The 19,632-nt window shown below is 35.7% G+C and overlaps 1 protein-coding gene across 1 annotated transcript in view; it reads right to left on the bottom strand.

The window, feature by feature from the left end:
* Positions 1-19,632, bottom strand: part of DGKB (diacylglycerol kinase beta) — a 330,606-nt gene that overhangs the window by 59,344 nt on the left and 251,630 nt on the right. Inside the window, exon 22 of the mRNA XM_041418276.1 lies at positions 15,077-15,272. Within this exon, the coding sequence (XP_041274210.1) occupies positions 15,077-15,272 (196 nt within the window). The remainder of the gene's footprint in view (positions 1-15,076; positions 15,273-19,632) is intronic.

The raw sequence follows: 19,632 nt of genomic DNA, 5'->3' as shown, positions 1-19,632 counted from the left end.
AGACACATAAGGATAGGCCACTATAGTCATTAGTAAGTATCCTGTGATTGCACAGGTGTTTACTAAATACTTGGGAAATGTTCAGCTGATGCACAACAAACACCCATATGCTTCATAACACTGAATTAAGAGATTTACTTTGTTTACTGGGTTAATTAACTTTTCAGATTAGGGCAGCCTTCAAGATTACATTGAAAACAGAGCCACTGTAAACACCCATACTTTACAGCATAAATCCTACTGCAGCACTATCATCATGGAAAATCATCACAAGAACAATGTCTAGGCTGTAAGTAATGCCTTTCTGGGGTCTCAACATACAGTATGAACCATTTTCTACTAAGGGGAAGAAAGACACACTGATCTGACTTCCCTGCCAAAATAACTCAGGTATGCCACTTCACATCCTCTGCCATTTTTTGTTGCTAGAAATGTAACAGTGTCATCTACCATGCTGTACAAGTAATATATGTTAGTTAAATGGATTTTTCTTTTTCAATTATCTAGCAACATTTTGTCAATTATCTAGCTGCTCAGATTGGCAAGACTTGTCATAAACTTCATAGATCTGTCAGATTCCTATAATGATGGAACATATGTTAACAAGAGCCCCAAATCCCTTAAAAAAAAAAAAAAGGAAAATCAAACATGTGGCCTAGACCAAAAGATATTTAATGCATGTACAATGAAAGGAATCTAGTGATTTTTGAATTCACTGGTCACAATGTCACTCTCTCTTTCATGTTCTTGCAAGTAGTTCCTCCACTTTTAAAGCTAAAAGGCCATCTTCTCTCCTATTAGCTTTTGTTTTAACACAGTCCTTTCATTTCCCCAGCAGAACACATCTTTTCCCATGATCCAACTGCCAAGAGAAATTTTCTTTAACTACCTGTCTCGCAAAGCCACCCCAAACCTCGATATTACCCTCAAGAAATGTCTGACAATTTGGGGTTTTTTTTTTTTTGGATTTTGATAAGACATACTATTCGACACATTTTTCAAGATATTCAAAATAGATTTTATAAAATCTTCTAATTAGCCTGTAAAGAAATAACTTCTGAATGCTAAAGCAATAAACAGACATTACCAAATTGGTAGAGGTAGTCTTAACACAGTTTTGGAGCAAGTTTTAAAGAGATAATATACCATTCAGCATACTAGTTTCCTCATTAGTTTTATAAAACAGCTCTTCTTCTATCTGTTCACTAATAAAAAGAGTCATACTCAGAAATGTGATCTACAAAAAGACAAAAAAATCATAAATACAGTAATAATTTTATACTGGTGATATCTTTTGACTCTGGCTGAATCAAAGTAATGTGAAAGTGAATTTTTATATTACCTTTAATCATTCAAACAACAAATTGCCATCTCACCCACAAAACCTCTACCATACAAAATAAAATGAAACCTTACCTAGATAAATATGGCCAAAGTCCTTGTCATCCGTGTCTTTTCTGGTACTGAAAACATATTACCATGAATTTTCTGGTATATGGCTACTTCATAATTCAATGTAGAATACAGGAAACAACATGTTAAAATAATTTAGCAAAGCAGACAATACTTCATGAACTCATGAGTAAAAAGTGATAAAAAAATTGTAACTGTACCAATGCAGTTAGGTAGATGATGTCAAATGTTCATACTCAGACAGAATACGTCTGAGGTAGCAGGAAAATGTCTGAAAAGAGACATTCTGTTCATCACACAGATCTTGGCAACCAGCCTCAGCAGCTCAAAACAGAGGGTCAATAGAAGCTGCTTTAGACTCCTTTCCCAAGGAGATACAGCATGGCCAAAGAGGGATGTCTAGGTGAGAAAGCCTTGTCAGTCATCCATTTGCATTCTCTCTTTTCCACAGGGATAATTTTAAGTATGAGGCAAATAAAATGAAAAAATATAACAATTTATCTAGCTGGGATAAAAAATCTGGCATTTTCATATGCTGTACCACAATCTTTTTTGCTTGTTTGTTTTTATTAAATTGACTTTTTCATATATACCGAAATCATAACTCTGAGACAATCCTATTACAACAGAATGAAATGCTTTAGTAGGCACCACCACTCAACACAAAAATTAGCAGATTATCTTAATTTTGAATACTCTAAATACATATGTTTTAAAATTTTTATCACAACAAGCAATGTTACAATTTATGTTCAGTGTTATTTCTTTCAAGAAGGAGAAATTATTTCATAGAGATCTGAACAAAGTGACCTCTTCATTCTTTATATTCGAACAATTCTTTTGGTACAATATAAGCAGGAAATTAATACATTGGAAAATTGAAAAACATATCTATTACAGGCACATATCATGATTTCTTCCCTCCAACAGATGTCTGTAATGCAGAAATTTTTCTTTGCTTTTTATGTTAATACTGGTCTGACACTTACTTTAAAATACAGGTTATTGCAAAGTAATTGAAGAATATGCTGTCTTACTTTGTTAGCACTTACACCCAGTTAGAACTTGGTGCTCATCAGACAAAGTTTTACAAACCTGGACGTATCTAAAAATAAACAGAGTGACATCATCACAGTGATATTTGAAGTATATCTTTGTGTCTCACTATAGAAAAGGCTCCATAAGCCAAAAATATTAAAAAGTAAACATGTATCTCCTCATGAATGGATATCTAAATAACCATCCCTGTATATTTTGGCAATTTTATAGCTGAAAAGCATTGTCATGTATATATGAGACTAACCATAAAGATTTTTACCTGTAGAAAATGATAGTTTAATAAATTGTTTCAGACAGAGCTAGATTAATCAACTCCATCACCCCAATTAATTATACAGCAATTATTTTCTGATGTTTTAAATGTCTTCTGATTACGTCTTGCTCAGTAATTCTCAAGGTGTCTACATCTTAATATTATTTCCGATGTTACAACAAAAATTGCTGATTGTTTCTTACTAGCATAACTTTTTCAAGCTCTGAAGACTTAATCATCCATTTTATCTGTTCTTAGGTAATGGTTCTAAACATCCCCAAGCTGGCAAAGAATATTTTTAACAGAATAAATATAAAAACTTGAGTCATGAATAATTTTTTTCCACACAGCCTAGAGAAAATGGCCACCTATGAGAAATGTTTTACTATCTGTAGAAGGTCATATAAATATGAGGCCACTTGCACTCTAGAAAGGTTTTAGCCATTATTTCTATAGGTCTGTGAGCCATTTGGGATCCAGAGGTCCTAAAGTTTCAACTAATTTTTCATAAGAAAATAAAGAAAATAGAGTTGAAATCAAATGAATCATGAAGTAGGAGGTCAGTAAGGAGAAACTAAATACTTTAGAAGGAAAATTACATCCCCAGCTATATCTAAAGTCCAGGTAAATGGGGGAGGGGGGGTCAGATACTAGGAACTAAGTACTATTGGCTTCATTTTATTGTCAACACGAATTTACAATTTAACATTTGCCTCCTTGTTGACCATCAAGGGGTTAAGCAGGTCTGTAAAGAAGAGATGAACATACTGGGACTCCACCTGAAGCAGCCACAAAGCATCATTTACAAACTTCAGAGGAACAGGCAGGGAATGTTCATCAGAAAAAGTAATGAGAAGATCAATTCCACTGTACTCTTTTCCAGTAGGGGTGAAAGTTCCTCTGTGTTTTCACTTGACAGTGCTGATTTTGCCCATGGGTGGCTATTCTGAGGCCCTTTCCAAAAAGTAAGTCCCCAGTACAGAACTCTTATTTCTAAAACTGAACTAGGAGCCTCTAGGACAGGACTACAGGGTCAGCTAAGCCTGTGACTGAGTGAATAAGACAGATGAAAATAAAGCTAATTACATACTGACTGCCACATACATACAGTATAAAATTGCACTTCTTAACCTTGCATTCAGCAACCAAGCCCTTAGATTTTAGCAAATGAACTTTAGATCATAAATTCTTAGAGTTTTTAGAGTGCAAGGTCTAGACAAGCCCCTGAGCAACCTCATCCAATTAGACCTGCTTTGAGCAGAGAGGGTTGGTCTAGATGACCTTTGGAGGTCTCTTCCAACCTAAATTATCTTTGGGCCTCTGATTCTTCAAGCAGGAAAAGTCCATTTGATCTGTGTTTATAAAGCACCTAGTGTCCAAGACCTTTGGGTGTTACCACAGAAAAAATAAATAATAATCACTAACTGCCAATTTGTTCATACAGTTGATATAAAGTAATACAAGGAATGGTTTGGTCAGCCTCAGATTATTTACTGGATTCTGAATTTACTGGGGTTTTTGTAAGGATATCACTTTTTTTTCCTGACTATAACAGACACACAAGAAAGAAAAACAAAAAAGATACACAAATATCATCTGTAATCTCTTGCAAATGCATCACTGCTCTAGTCCATATTTTGAATAAAGGTTTCTTACTGGTTGGCAGCTGAATCCCCTGAAAACCATAAACCAGCCTTTCTGGTAAAATGAAGTTATTTAACTAGTATCCAGAGTTTTCATTATATAGCAACACACATAGAAAGTATTTACAAGTTCCACTGAGGATGTGCAAACCAGAGTAAGAAAATTCAGCTCAAGCCTGTAATTTTACTATTTCTACAGTGCTAACGACTATTGAAAGTTATTCTAAGTGCAAAGATGTGTCTGAATGCTGAAGGAGGATGATGGGACAATGCCTGAGCCCTGCACAGTGGGTCTTTAAAATTGTTCAATTAGCCTCATGCAGATTTCTACAGCTTGGAATGCAATGCCAAGGGGAAAACAAAGCCAACACGGGGACTTTAAGCTGTGCCTTCTCAATATCAGGGAAAGATGCACAGCCAGAAAATGTATTACCTGCAGGAGCCACCCACTGGGGCTATAGATAGGTAGCACAATTTAGTGCTATCAGAAATCACAACATATACAGTAAGTGGTGAAATTTGTACCTACTTGGAATTTGCAATTAAGTATATACCTCTGCTTCACTGCTATTTTTCTGATGTCAGATTTCAAGGACTTTTGATGGTAATAAAACCCTCCCACTGACACATATGAAAGATAAGCAGTGTGTTTGTAACCCTGTCGCCTGGAAATAGTAGGTCCAGAAATAGTTGGCGCTAAACTTTAAATAAAATTATAGAACTCTTTCAACCTTTCTACTCTCACTGTGTAAATGTGAAAGTAGTGTAAATCTTGTTGACAGTTATTGCCATATCTATTGGCACACACTCAGCAGCAGTTTGAGAAGTGTTGTGCAGCATGGCTAGTGCCCATTACCTGTCTCCCCATATTTTCTTACAATTTATTTTCACCCCAGCAGGCAGCACCTCACAATGCCATTAATTTGTTGGGCAGCTCATTCTTTCCAACACAAACTATTTTACAATGCGGTGTCATAAACAACCTGGTGGTTCACTGGCAATGCTCAACAGTGTCAGGAGGGAGGTTATGATTTAAAGGCAGCAGGTAAAAAATTGTGCAGGTCACAGAGATGACATCGTTTGACCAAACCTCCTCTCCTCTAACTTTACTATCATCAGCACAAGTGCACAGAATCACCAGATTCACACTTGGTCTTTACACTATGTGACTGAAACAATGCCACTATCAAACAGCTCTTTTTGTTGGTGCTTTTCCTATACAGCATTCTGCTAATAACATATTTGGTAGATGAATACAGTTACAAGAAAACAAATGGAAAAAGAAGCAGAAAGAAGAAATCTTTAAATTGATTTTAACAGCAAGTATGGAAAACCCCACCCAAAGCCCCATCTCCTTGCACTAGTAAAATACTTGCATGACTCCAATATATATTTATAGCTACTTGTATTTGACTTCTTTGGTTAATACAAGCCTTTGCAGAGTGAAGGAGAAAACCCCACCACTAAGAGAAAAGATTCAGTCTTTTTAATGCAACAAACGGAATCTCCCATTTCTGTCTTATTACACTCTAAACACTAATTTCCTCTTGTAAATTCTACTTCTACCTCTAGTAAGCAATGCAAAGGTATATACACAGAACCTGAGGTCTTACCAGGTTCTTAATATCATCAACATGTTTAGAATATTTTACATATATTTTTATCAGTAATACTAATGTGTGCATTAACTGAAGCTGTCTCTCCTGTTGTTACTCAAAATTAAATTGCTGTCAATCTGACACCTTTTCCAGACACTCAAGGAACTTGAAATTTTCTATTAGCAAGTAATAGAAAACTAGAATGGATCAGAGGATATGATTATGTGTTACAGCAGCCACAAATGATCTGCTAGGCTATTCTATTTTTATTTCTGTATCTTTAATCTAAAGATTCCGGCACCTGGGGCAGGGTTAAATGAGCAAACAATCTGAGTAATATGCTATCGGTATTCCTAGGGAATGCTTGTCTGCCATTACACAAATTGAATACTGCAAAATGGTTATTGAAGCTTTTCATACCAAGGTCACAATATAAAAACATATCTTTGGCATCAAAAATTTCTTACTGTTAAACTAAGGCATAAATGCAACTATGCAAGGATCAATCACATGTAAAGAGAGCCTGAAGGGGTTAAGCCTGTGTCAGTCTTAAATTCACGGAACCTTTCTACTTAATTTTAAACATTTTCCATGTCCTTGCAATGTTTTATAATAACAGACCAATTCCTTAACTCACACAGGAATCTAAATCACAATAATCATATCCATTCCTTCCCCCAAGAAAGGAAACACCTGTTGTAGTTTGTTAATTGCTGACTTTTTGTAAGCTTTCAGAAGAAAACTAACATTTACAGATGATTTATACCTGAAAAACTAGAGAAACAAGAAACACATAAATTTTAAAACAGATATGAAATTCATATGCTGAGATGGTAAGAGATGTTTTCACTTTGTTAATTAAAGAAAAACTCTGTATCATAGTATCATAATAGAATATTGTTATTTTATAACTAAGATGGGGCTACTTTCTGGGGTTCCATTTCACTTCTGCAATAATTGTTATTCATGCCAGTATACAGCATGAGAAAATAAAAATTAAGCCCCAATAAGAATGATAATTAAAAAAAAGAGTATGTATACACAAATCAATATACAATGTAGAAGATGTAGTCAATGAGGATTTTAAGACTGATTCACTTGTTTCTATGGAATTATTGGTGAATTTGAGAAAAAGGCACATATTTACACTATTACAAACCTCAAAAGGTCATTTAAACCTATCATCTTTTTAAAAAATACCTACACATGCAGTCATATTAGTAGCTGTAGCTTTAATCTGAGACTTGCTAATTATTTCCAGCCTCATTCTAATATTAAAGAAAAAAAAAAAAGTGAAATTCTGCCCTTAGCTATGGTACTTTATTTTCATTCGCATAAATGCAGTCATTTCAGTGGAATTACACTCAAAAGGAGCAAAAGGAGTTATGCTTTGTGCTAATGCTCTAATACAAATATCTGTATTTGAGGCATGACATGCTACTTTTAAATAACACTGCTCATCTGCTATATCTGCTGTTATGCCACTAAGCTGGAGAGGCCGGTTGAAACACAGTAGCAAAAGTACAGTCAGAGCAAGATCAACAGAGAAAGAGTTCAGGAAAAGCAAACTTATACTTCTCCTGTCATGTACAAATGAGATAGTTACAGAGCTTCACATCCTGCAAGGTATATTTTCAAATGACAGCCAAGTCTTTCCAGAGATAAATAGCAGGATAACTATTGCCTTCAGTATCAGAAATGGAAACAACTATAAAAAGCTGATCAGGTTTGCTAAAACAAAAATGGTATGCATTACTAAGTCTGCAACAGATAAGGGAAAAAACCTCCAACAAAATATCTGGATATTGCATTCATATCCCTTATCATTTATGTCTTAACTAATGGCTGTCATACAGGTAAGTGTTCATTTACCCAGGTTAATGAGGTGCAAGGCTTAGGAAGGGCTCCCAGCAAAGCCAAGTTAAGCACTGGGAATACTGTGGAACAGGTCATCTGAGCCTTCTGCAGACACCTGTGCTGAGCTCTGTGCCACATTAGGGCACGTCCCTTGTTCCAGGTCGGCCAGACCCAGGCTAAATTCACCTTGAGTGCTGCAGAGGAGCCTGAGCTGTTCTAAGCAGCTGGCCCAATATGAGAATGCACATCAGCAAGGTGATGTTTCCACCCGAGCAGCCAAAGTGAGCCCCAGCAGAATAATCTAGTAATGCTGATACCAGAGAACTTGGTGTGATTATTTGTTTGCCACATAATAGGTGTATCCTGAAACAATAAGTAACTTCCTACTTCTTGTTGCTACTTAACATGCCATCCCTCCCACCCTCACCTTTTTCTCTGTAGGAACCAATTTACTGTGATTTTTTTTATACAATAGCTAATTTCACCTACTGCATTTAATGTCACAGGAGTTATACATGTAAAGCCCTGTACTTAGAGATAAGATAGTCCTTTATGCCATTTTAATCAATCTTTGTCATGGGTATGTTACTTAATAGCTCTGTCTTCCTATAGAAAATGAGCAACTTAAGGGAAATGAAACTTTTCAAAGATACATTTTCCTTCTGGCAGACTGTGAAATACACCATAATTATCCTCTTTCAATGAACAACGTTTCAAAGAAAATGAACATTCTGTGCACCAAAAAGTATAATACAATGACAATCTCAAGTGCCTTGTAAATAAAAGGAAATTGTTTTTCTACTATGATCTATATTGCACAGAAACATATATACATGCTTGATAAATATAAAACCAAAACAGACTATCAAGCCATTTTTTAAGGTCCTATTAATTTCTAATAACAATAAACTCAGTGTTTCACAGCCAAAAGGCATTGTATATATATATATTTCTGAAAGATTAAACCTGTGTTATGAATTATGGGCTCCATCCTGCACACTGATGGAACTACTTGTATGAGTAAAGCATGGATTGAACACAGCCTCTTCTAAAGCAAAGAGAGAGAAAGACAATGGCCCCCCAAAACTTTACTGCTGGGGGTTGGGACATAGGGGTTAGTGGGGGTGGAAGAGAAAACAGGAAAAGGCATTTTAAATAGCATAATAAAATCATGACATTCCAGCCCACATTTTCATATTAGGAAAACTGTACTATCCTTAACAGTTTGGTAAATGTTTGAACAGATCTTACAAACTAATGGTGCTATGCACAATTTAACTGAACAGTTAGGACAAAATGCCATTTAGCCCTTTTTGATATCTGAATATGTCATTCCAGTAAATATGAGCATGAAGCAAAAATAAGAAGCCAAGGCCACACAATCTTCATTAGCTAATATGAAACAAAAACATTTGAATAACAACATTTCCCTCAGTCAGCCAAAATCCAAGTTTTAAGTTAGGAAAATTACAGCTCTACCATGAAGAAATTAGTTACTACGGGAAAACAGTGATGTTTGTGCCTTACATCCTTTGGTTTTTACATTTTTTCCCTTCTCCCTTTCCCTCCCACCTCCTCTGCAAAACATTGCCTCCAGAGATAAGATGCTACTTCTTAGTGGAAACACATCACTGTTCAAGTATTTGATGAACTGTCACCACAAGCAGACCATACAGAAATTCATCTCGCCATCCAGCTTGCAGGAAGGAAGGTGTCCAACCCAACCTATTCCTTAGGTTCCTACTTAACTGGAAAGACAGTCACCTCCAGTGAGCATTTTATTCTGCCTACCTTAGACACTTACTTGAATGCAGGATAAACAACCTTTCCCTGAGGTGACTCTATCTACTGGCTATAGGGTTGATTTTTTACACACTGAAGTTAATGCCACACTAACTTTAATAGCCCCCACAATTATTTCATTTACTGTAAACAACATACACCCCAAAATACTAACAAAATTTTGACACAGAAATATGTTCCCTTTAGTTAAGTTTCAGAATAGATGTGGAACATGCATGGACAAGAAAAAGAAATACTGTTTGAATAAATTGATTTTTTTTTGCTAATGCTTAGACTAATGTTTAAAGTTTAATATCTTAACACAGACTAGCTATGAAATAGCTCTAATTAGCTTTTTTTTTCCTGTGGTAAGGTGTTAATGTCTATGTTGCAAAACACTGTCTAAACAAGATACTAAATAAAGGCTATTACCTTATGTAGCCATGACATCATCAATAACATTTAATAAAAATATTATTATAGCGACTTCATTATACATGCCTTACCACGGCAAAAATAGCCCAAAGTCTGCCAATAATGAATATACCCTGCGCATATCTAGTGTATATATTACACAGACTGAGTATATAGTGCACAGTTTCTACTTTTCAGCAAGGAAAGGTCACCCAGCCAGAGTACAGGTTATGAAAGACCTCCATAAATTAAATTAGACAGCTAGCTCACGAAGTTATAAGCTGTTTAGGGAACATGTGAGGAATCCCCTATCTATAGGGAAGCTTCTCTCTCCCTGTAGAGTGGAATTTGACACCTAGAAAGGCATTTTCTATTCTCTTAATATTTATGGATATTTTGAAGCGTTTTAAGGCCTTCACACACTCTGCATGTCTTGAACTGCTTTTAACTGCAGTGAAGTGCCTGCATACACATTATTCCATTTCCAAAGCTTCTGCATTTCCATTCAGAAAGTCATAATGCAGTTATTAAAAGAGATTTCCACACAGAGTTATTGAATCATATTGGTAAGCTTGGTTTATGCCTAGGTGCTGCAGTATGAATGCACATTGTCTTGAATTCATCTAATATTCAGTGGAGTGACAGCTCCCTGTAGCTCTTAACAAGGTGCACAGATCAACTTGGTAAGGACTTGGTTAAGTATCAGTGTGCCTGGTGATGTACAAAATAAATACGGAAAAAGTATTTCACTGAAATGTTTATAGTCTAAAGGTTTCATCATACATATTGTCCTCAACCATTAGTCCAATGAGGTGAGTGAAACCACTCATGCAAAAACAAGTTATATATATTTCTGCCATTAAATCTGAAGAGTCTTTAAAAGAGATCCCATTTCAGAATAGGGCTCTAACTGAACTTCAACAATGAAATCAAAGCATAACAACTTCCACCCCAAGGGAAACTTCATTCAGCAAAAAGTTTACTGGAGAGATTCAAAAAAACCTCAAACCTCCTTTTTGTCACAAAAGTTTTAAAATTTTATTTAGAATTTCTGTGAGGAAGAAAACTGTTTAAGACTTGACATAAGGGGTATATATTTTTCATGTAAGACATGTTGTCACAATTTGACTTGTTTTAGATGCAATTTGCAACCAAGTAGTGCACTTATTTGCATTTATGTTTCTCAACTCATAGTTTTGTTTCTATGCAGTATGTTAATCTTTTCAAACTACTGACTTTTGGCATGTATCGATATCTGTGAATATCCAAAAAGAAGTCCTATCTAAATAATGGGTAGTTCACAGTAACATTTAAAATCTGTAAATGTCCTGTGGATAGATATATCATAAAGATGTACATACTAGAAGATTTTAAATAAAACAACAACTGGAAACATTGCAAGTGTGAGATTCATAATGTCAAAACACCAAATCATCTACTTTCACAAACTGTCACATATACCTGTAGTTGTATTTTTTTCCAAAAGCATTGACATTTTACAATAGAAATTGTATTGATAAATTAGAAATTAAAATGAAATTAAATCATAAAACTCACATGATTTTTACTCTAATAAAATGTGATGAAAGACCCTCTCTACTTCTGCACAGGAGCTGAAATGAAACCTGTAGTACTTTTTTATGATAGTACTTAGTATGCTACAGCTAAATATGTTTGTTTTTTTCCAATTAGTTATAAGCTAATCAGACAAATACATTTTCATACATGTTTTATATTAAAATGTTATTAGTTAGACAGAAATGCAATACACAGGCACATATATGCTATGACTGCTGAATGTTTTTTTTTTAGCATACATGCACAAACCCCTAATAAGATAAGCAGGGAATGTTTTTAAATAGTGCACATTCTAAACCACTCAATTTCAATACATTGTTTTTCAGACAACATGCACATAATCAGATTGTGTTCTAAGCAGACATCCATTTGATTAGTTAAAGTGCAAATTGTGGTCTGGCTATTATGTGTGCAGAGGAGGATAATGGGAAGGGCAAAGAAAAGACAAGCCTTTTTACATCAACAGGTGGACATGCTAAACAGGAAAGAAAAGAAAGAGGGGAGTGGGCTCAGAGAAAAATACCTTCCCTGCATTGTGCATATACCAAAGAGAGAAAAAAGATATGGCAGAAATTTGACCCTTTTTCCTGCAGTGATGATCACGTTGCATGTACACGGCTTGCACACGAGAGCGTGTGAAGACAGCAGCAGGACCTCATAGAGGTTTCTTGGGTAGTTTGAGAAGTTCTCCTTGGGACTGCTCAACGTGCTCCAGGGCAACAAACTACCCAGAGCAAGGAGACAGCTTCCAGTCATCCATGCAAGTACCCCACCTAAGACCTCAGAGTCCTAACCTTCAATTCATCTATATATGGTCAAGTTGTAAAACCAGAAAAGCAGAGACAAGAATACAAATTCATGCACAGCTGAAAAAGCCACAGTTGTACTGCAATTGCAAAAGTCTAAAAGTAAATGTGCATGCTATTCAGAAATCCCATACAAAAACATTAGATTTGTAAAAACCAAACAAAATTCAACACCAAAATCTGATATAAATACATATACACACACACATATATATATGTATCCATAGGAAAACATGAGGATTGATTGCTCTCTCCTAGGAAGTGCAGTGCTTAGTTGTCAAGTGATTAGATGCTTTATTTAAACATAAAAATAACTACAAGGATGTTTATTCAGAATAAGTTAATAAACATTAGTTAACAAGCAGGTATGTATTTATCATGGTTCTCAAGACAGCAATACCCACCTCTGCAGAAGGTATTAATAGCTTGCAAAATGTTTTCTTCAAACTAAAAAGTACAATGTGCCAAAAATACATAGTGCCTAAGAAAATAATCAGCTAGTGAAAAAATCGTAATGTTTTCAAGTGAGAGTCAGTTATTTCCCCAGTGAGTAGATTCAGATTTATCAAAACTGTTTGAGGAGCGTACACATAAAATTGATTGAATTCCATTATTCAGCAATAATCATTAATTCTGAGTTGAAGAAGTACATTCAGCCTAAGAATCTGTCTTAACTAGTAGAATTAAGAGACTGTTCTTTGCAGTATAAGATAGGAGTGGGCCCATTAAGCTAATCAATTGATTCTGAAATGTTCACCTTCATTTTTGAGTTTTCACTACCTTCATTCTTGAGTTTTATTTTGAGTTGTTTTAACCTGGTTTTATGGGCTAAACAAGCACTTGCAGTAGAGCATATAGCTCCCACCCCCACACACCCCACACCTTTAAAAGGAATCCACTTTGCATGCTCAAGACCTCTCAGTGTTGCAAACTGGAACAAAATAAATATGGGCCACTCTGAAATCCAAGAAGGATACTGCTCAGCACTGGAATGGTAGTGAAGATGCAAACAATCATACTATCCATGTACTCAGTGATCTGAGAGGTGATCTAGTTTTGGATATTGAGAAGTCAACCTCTGCTTTAAAATTGCCTTTGGATGAAGCTACTTCCATCCACAGGGCATAGAAAGTGATTAAAAAGTAAGTAACGAGAACAGTTTTTCTAAACTAAGGTGCTTAATGTCTGCATTATGAACACTTTGACAGATAACATGGGAAATTCTGTTCAGTCTTTAATACTTTTATTGTAATTTTATTTTATCCTGTCCGGGAAAATGGAAAATGAGTGTTGCAATGCCCTTTTAATACATCAATTATAGTCAGAAGATTGAAATCACTGTTAAATATGTATCATAGACGCACAAAATTTCAATAATGAAAGAAATTATAATGTCTGTTTCACTACTATCAACAGGACAAATGTCCTGTCTCCCTGTGTTCAAGAGCAAAACAAAAGGAAAATATTGGTGAGCCCTTTACCTTCAGCATCCATCTCTTGAACATCAGGGCATAAGACAGAATTGTAGCATATGCAGAAGCTTTGTGCCTGGTGAGGCTTTGGCTGACAGAGTGTATTGGTAAGTCACACTGAGATACTGAGAACATAAGTAAAATTGCTAGAGCTCACAGAAATTGAATGCTAGTTCTTATTGCAGCCTCTAAGCCATAAAAAACTACTTTATTCCTAAACTTTTGTCATCCAGATAATTTAGCTGAATTAAAATTAAAACACATAATAATGAACAATGTTATAACTAGGGACTTAAAAATTACTGCTGATGAAACGTAAAAATAGGATATTCAAAACTAGGGAATGGATCCCAACAGCATAAGACAGTTAAGTCATGATCTTTATAAAGTCTGAATAATGAGGAGAAGCAAGAAGATACTCTGAAGCAAAAGATAATCCTTTTTGTAGGATAACTAGAAAATAACAAACAAACCCCAAACTGTTCATTCCTTTGGTGAGAAGAGAATGATGGCTTATAATCACTCGGGCTTGTGATGTGCAGTCAAGTGTTACAATGCATACTATTCAGATTCTCAGAGAAGAACAGCAATTGTTATTTATTACTAGTTTTGTCAAGAGTTATGTTTAATAATAAAATTTATTGAGTAAGTGCATCTAATCACCAGGAAAGTATATGAACCCTGAAAAAAATTGTCATGCCTGTGCAAGCCACCTACAGCATATGTATTCAAGGATTCATACAGCATTACAACATAGTAGCACAAAATCTACAGATAGCTTGGTCTTTTTACTCTGAGGTGATTTCCCTCACCTCTGGCCAAAGCTTGTTAGAATGAGGGCACAACTATCCCCAAGTTTTATGCACACTGACATTAAGAAACATTATAAATGCTCAGAAAGCACCGTCCAACTCCAAAATCTCCAACTACTTCTAGACCGAATGTCCCAGTAGCCAGCAGTGCCACAGGGTGTGATTAGTCTGCTTTACAGGTAATATCTGAGGCAGGTTTGCAAGTATAGAGACTGCAATTGGCAGTACATCTTTCTTTCTGCCCTTCTGGCAGTGTTTCCCACCAGAAAAGCTAAATGCACAGGAAAGGAAATATCTAAGAACTGTCTGTCCTTTTCCTTGACAAGGTCATTTATATAACCAAGTTGACATTATGGAGCCAGATAGCCTATATCAATCTGTAAGCTTACCTTGGCACACAAACTTCAATTCCTTGGCATCTATAACGGTGGTTCTTTTATCTGACCTCTTCTTTTCTGTCCGACGGTGGCTACGTCTTTTCTTTGTCTCTCCCCAAAGATTCGATCCACCATGCATGCTTGGGATGTTTAGAATGGCAATTCCTTCCAGAGAGATATTGATTAAGTCCAGCTGAATTCCATCACACTGATTAGAAAGGAAGGAAAAAAAAAGGAAAAAAAGAAAAAAAGAGAGAAAGCAGTAAGAAAGAAAAATCTTAATGTTCTTTTTCTCAGATATTTTTCTTCAGCAATTTATCATTCTTAACGCTGCTAATAGTTTATTCAATGTTTACACCTAAGAGATATACTTGTATCTGAAAAGGAGATATGAGATAAGAACAGATCATCAATCAGAAGGTAAAATAAGATTGCTATTCAGCTTTTGATTGCCTAAGTGCGGGACCATTTGGTATTGTCGTGTTATCTGATACCTATTCACTGACCCAAGTGAAATATATTTCTAGCTTCACTACAGATAGTAGCAGAAAAACATTTATGCTGCCAAAATTTACCAATAAACTGGAGTTTTTGTTGCCTTTTCCACAATTTTCTGCCTTATGATTTTGCAGTGATACTTGTAACTCTTGCAACTGAGTCCCTTCCACAACAGATGGAATACAAAGCCCCTGCAGGCAGAGAACACACAGACTTATGGAAAAGGGGCTAAGCAAGCCCCAGGAGCACAGAACAGCACACAGTATTCATTTCAATCCAAAGGCACAACAAGCATATCAGCATAGGGCTATGGCTGACTAGTGGCTCCCAGCAACAACTAAAATCAGCAGAAATGCGTACAACAATTCCTGAGGCAGCTGCAGCAATTCTTACACCAGAACCTTCACCAACCAGTCCTCTGAAATATGCATCACTGCTAAGGGAAAACATAGCATGTGGAGCTAAAGAAGAGGCATCAGTGACCTAAAACCTTTCCAAGACTTACTGGACACATGGAAGTAATCTTAGCCTATGGGATAGTTCCTTCAGTGATGGAATTATACCCATCTTGTGTCACTGGTGTGTGTTTCTCATGCTTCCTATAGCAAACCTGGACATGAAGACATTTTATACAAGTACATTTCTATGCTAAATCTGGCTTCCAATTGTATCTTATATCCATATTTTTCACTTCTGGAGAATGCTTCTGGGATCTTAATATATCAGCCTGCCCAGCAATAAACTGCAGAATTTTCTCAGGTGGTTGAACACAAACATTTGCAAATACAGTTCACCTGAGATACAGTGGATGAGATGAACCTAGCTTGATAGCATACACCGAGCCTTCACTCAAGCCAAGTCCTCCTCCCTACCGACATTAAGAAGTTTTTAACTCATATAAAATGTAGCAAAATACTGAAGAACCTCCACAGGAGAAAATAAACCACAACTTCATGTTACTACAGTGGAACCTGAAGGTGGTAAGCAAAGCACCCAGTTCTACTCGTTAGTTCAATGAACCAGCCAGAGTTGCCCAGGATTCATGTACTGGCACCCTGGCTACAGATGGATTAGTTTCATTCCTCACAACACAGACAGAGTGTAGCAATATCCTCGCAAGTCATATGGACCACAGTGTAGAGCAGCATATTTTTAAAACATTTCATCCTACTCCTCCCATGTTCTGCAGGCTTGTAGAGGATCCAGTCATCCATTTCCAATTTATTAAGGGTATTATTTTGCAATTCCAACACACAATAATCAGGGAGAAAACTGGAAAAATAATTAAGCATGCCTCAGTAGTAGTCCACTGACATCTTGCAGCTTGCTGCTCTGTGGGTCACTGGCACTTCTTCCTCTCTGCCTAAAACTTTATCGCAGCTTTGAAGAAGAAAAGCCAAGTACAACGCAAGAATAGCTGTGAATAATTGTTTATCCTGAAACTTTCTGAGATCATAAAAAAGAACTGTATTATAATGTACACACATCTTAATTCTTCTAAGAAGAGCATAAATCTGGCCAGAGAACAATTTCAACACTAAGATTTCCATTTCATATTTGCTCTTCAACAATCAAATTTTAAACCTGTGGATTATATTCATACAGGAGAAAATTTAAAGTCAAAAGGCATATCTGAAAGTGAATTGGCAGTTGTGGCAACTACTATAATTGAAAGTGCAACTTTTTAATAACACTTTTCTTACAAGAATGAAGGCCTAGCTTTTCACTGTCATTTTTGGAAGCAAATTTGTGGTTTTCCCCAGTATTTTATATGTATTAAATACTAAGATGATTTATTTTGCTAAAAATTCTGCTCATGTGTATGCTCACTTACTGCTATACATTCTAGATAAACAGATATTAATTTCATAATTAAAAGTAATCTTGTGTAAATACCCTGCAGGCCTCAATGAATCAAACACATACTGTGTGTCAGGCCTCCCACTGTCTTCAAGTGGAATGTACTGGCTGGATAATTAGATAGTACATATTTTTTAACCTTATTTGCATGCATATTATATCTTTTGCACACTGACAAGCAGCAGTAACAACAAAAGTCAGATTACCACAGGGAATTCCCACAAAGAAGTCTTCATTTCTTATAATTTGCAGCCTAAATTAAAATAATTTGATCTTTGACAAGGATGAAATGTCAAGCAGAAGGGGGTCCTCTACAAGCCACGGCCTGTGGCTTCTGAAATCTGCCTAATTTATGTCAGTCACTTCTTAATACATATTTAAGTATTACACGAGAAAGATGATAAATATGCAATCTGACACCTTTGGTATTTCCCTGCTGTTAATTTATAAAGGTCTGGCGTCCCCCAAACCGACTGGAATTATTTAAATAAAAGAAGAATTGTGAAATAGGATGGTGCGGGGTCTAGCTTCCATTTTCACTCAATATTGAGCACAGCAGGTAGTACACTAAGACAATTATGTGAGGAGGCCTGAGAGTCCCCCAGTGATGAGCAACTTTTTGAATTAGGAAAGGAGCATTTCTTTTGTTCATACACAGACAAAAAATTTGCCCTACAGGTAGCTCTGCATAGTTCTAACACATTCATATACTACAAAAACAAAACACACATGTTCTGCTCCTTTTCTTTTTTTTTTTTATTTCAAATAATGTAATGATGCTGTTAAAAACAAAAGCATACTTTTAAAATGTGGAGTATGCTGACCTAGACAAAAAAGATACACTAGCTCTTCTAACTCTTTTTTTGCCTTCTTTCCTGGCCTAATTTACTTCTTGGGTATTATTGTTTATACCTTATTTATCATATCAATTATTTTCAGATCATCTCTCTTTTGAGAAAATACATATCTATGCCTGAAAAGAGCTGATATTAAGGCTTTGCTGTGAAACCAAGGGCAATATCAGGCAAGTGTACAGGAATCTTTTAAACTCCTTTCTAGTACCCATTAACACCAGGTGGTATAGAAGGTTTACACTGCTCCCATTATGCTTTTACAGCATTGCAGGTATGGTCCATGCCACCCCTACTTACACCACATCTGTACCAACTCTCATTAAATATCTTTCACATACCTTTCTTTTTTTTCTGAAGTGGAAATAAACTGCAAGTTCTTCAAATTGTAAAATCTTCAGCCTTGTTTACTGACACACTATTATTGAAAATAAATACTTAATTTTGTCCTAGTTTTTGTTTGTTGGTTTGTTTCATTTTGGTTTCTTTCCCTTTAGAACCTCTCCTCAACTTCTTACATCTGATTTTGAAAACAAAAATACATCTTATTCTGGATAATATAAAAATGGTATCCGACTTTGTTCTGCATCTCACACGCACACAGAAGAAAACATACAGAACATGAGTCAAGAATGTATGTCAGAAAAACGAAGCTTAATTAGGTTAGAAATCAAATACAAGGCTAAAAAAATATTTGCCCAGAGAACATTTGATCACCGTCTAACAGCTCAGAGATACAGATCCTTAACCTTCTCATGCTTTGCTCATTCAAAGTTTGGCTGTAGAGCAAGCACATTCTTTGTGCATTTTATTTGGAGTGAAATATGGTCTCATGCATCAACCTCCCATTTACAGTGGCATCCCCAAGGGGCATGAGGTTAAAAATCAGACTAAAATGCTGATAATGTTCAAACAAGAAACATTAGATACAAGCATACTAGCAAGCATTGTAATTTACTCATTGTAAATAAATACACAAATAACCACCTCCTAATAGTTCTTGTAAACTTTGGAAACTATGCTTTTTGTTTCTAACTGTATGACTAATGGTAATGAATAGGATAGATGAAGTAAGTATTAACAAACATGTCTCCTATACTGGCAATGTAACACTTTTTTGGTAATAATAGTTACTGACATGAATACGTAATAATTACACAACTGATAGCAGCAGCACCACAAACTTGTATACCTACTTGTTTGCTTTGTGATGTTAACATTGAATAGTTAAAATTATTAAGTTTATATCTTAGTATGTATGAGGATATGTATGACTTTCCCTAGATATCAGTATTTTATTGGGAAAGCCTGCTCTTCAAATTGTATTTAATCAAAAGATACAGTTTTAATTTACAGTAA

The sequence above is a fragment of the Onychostruthus taczanowskii genome, unplaced genomic scaffold (assembly GCF_017590055.1).
Source record: "Onychostruthus taczanowskii isolate IOZ18803 unplaced genomic scaffold, ASM1759005v1 scaffold59, whole genome shotgun sequence".
Taxonomy (NCBI): domain Eukaryota; kingdom Metazoa; phylum Chordata; class Aves; order Passeriformes; family Passeridae; genus Onychostruthus; species Onychostruthus taczanowskii.
Note: the sequence above shows the minus strand (reverse complement) of the source record. Positions and strands in the feature narration are given on the sequence as shown.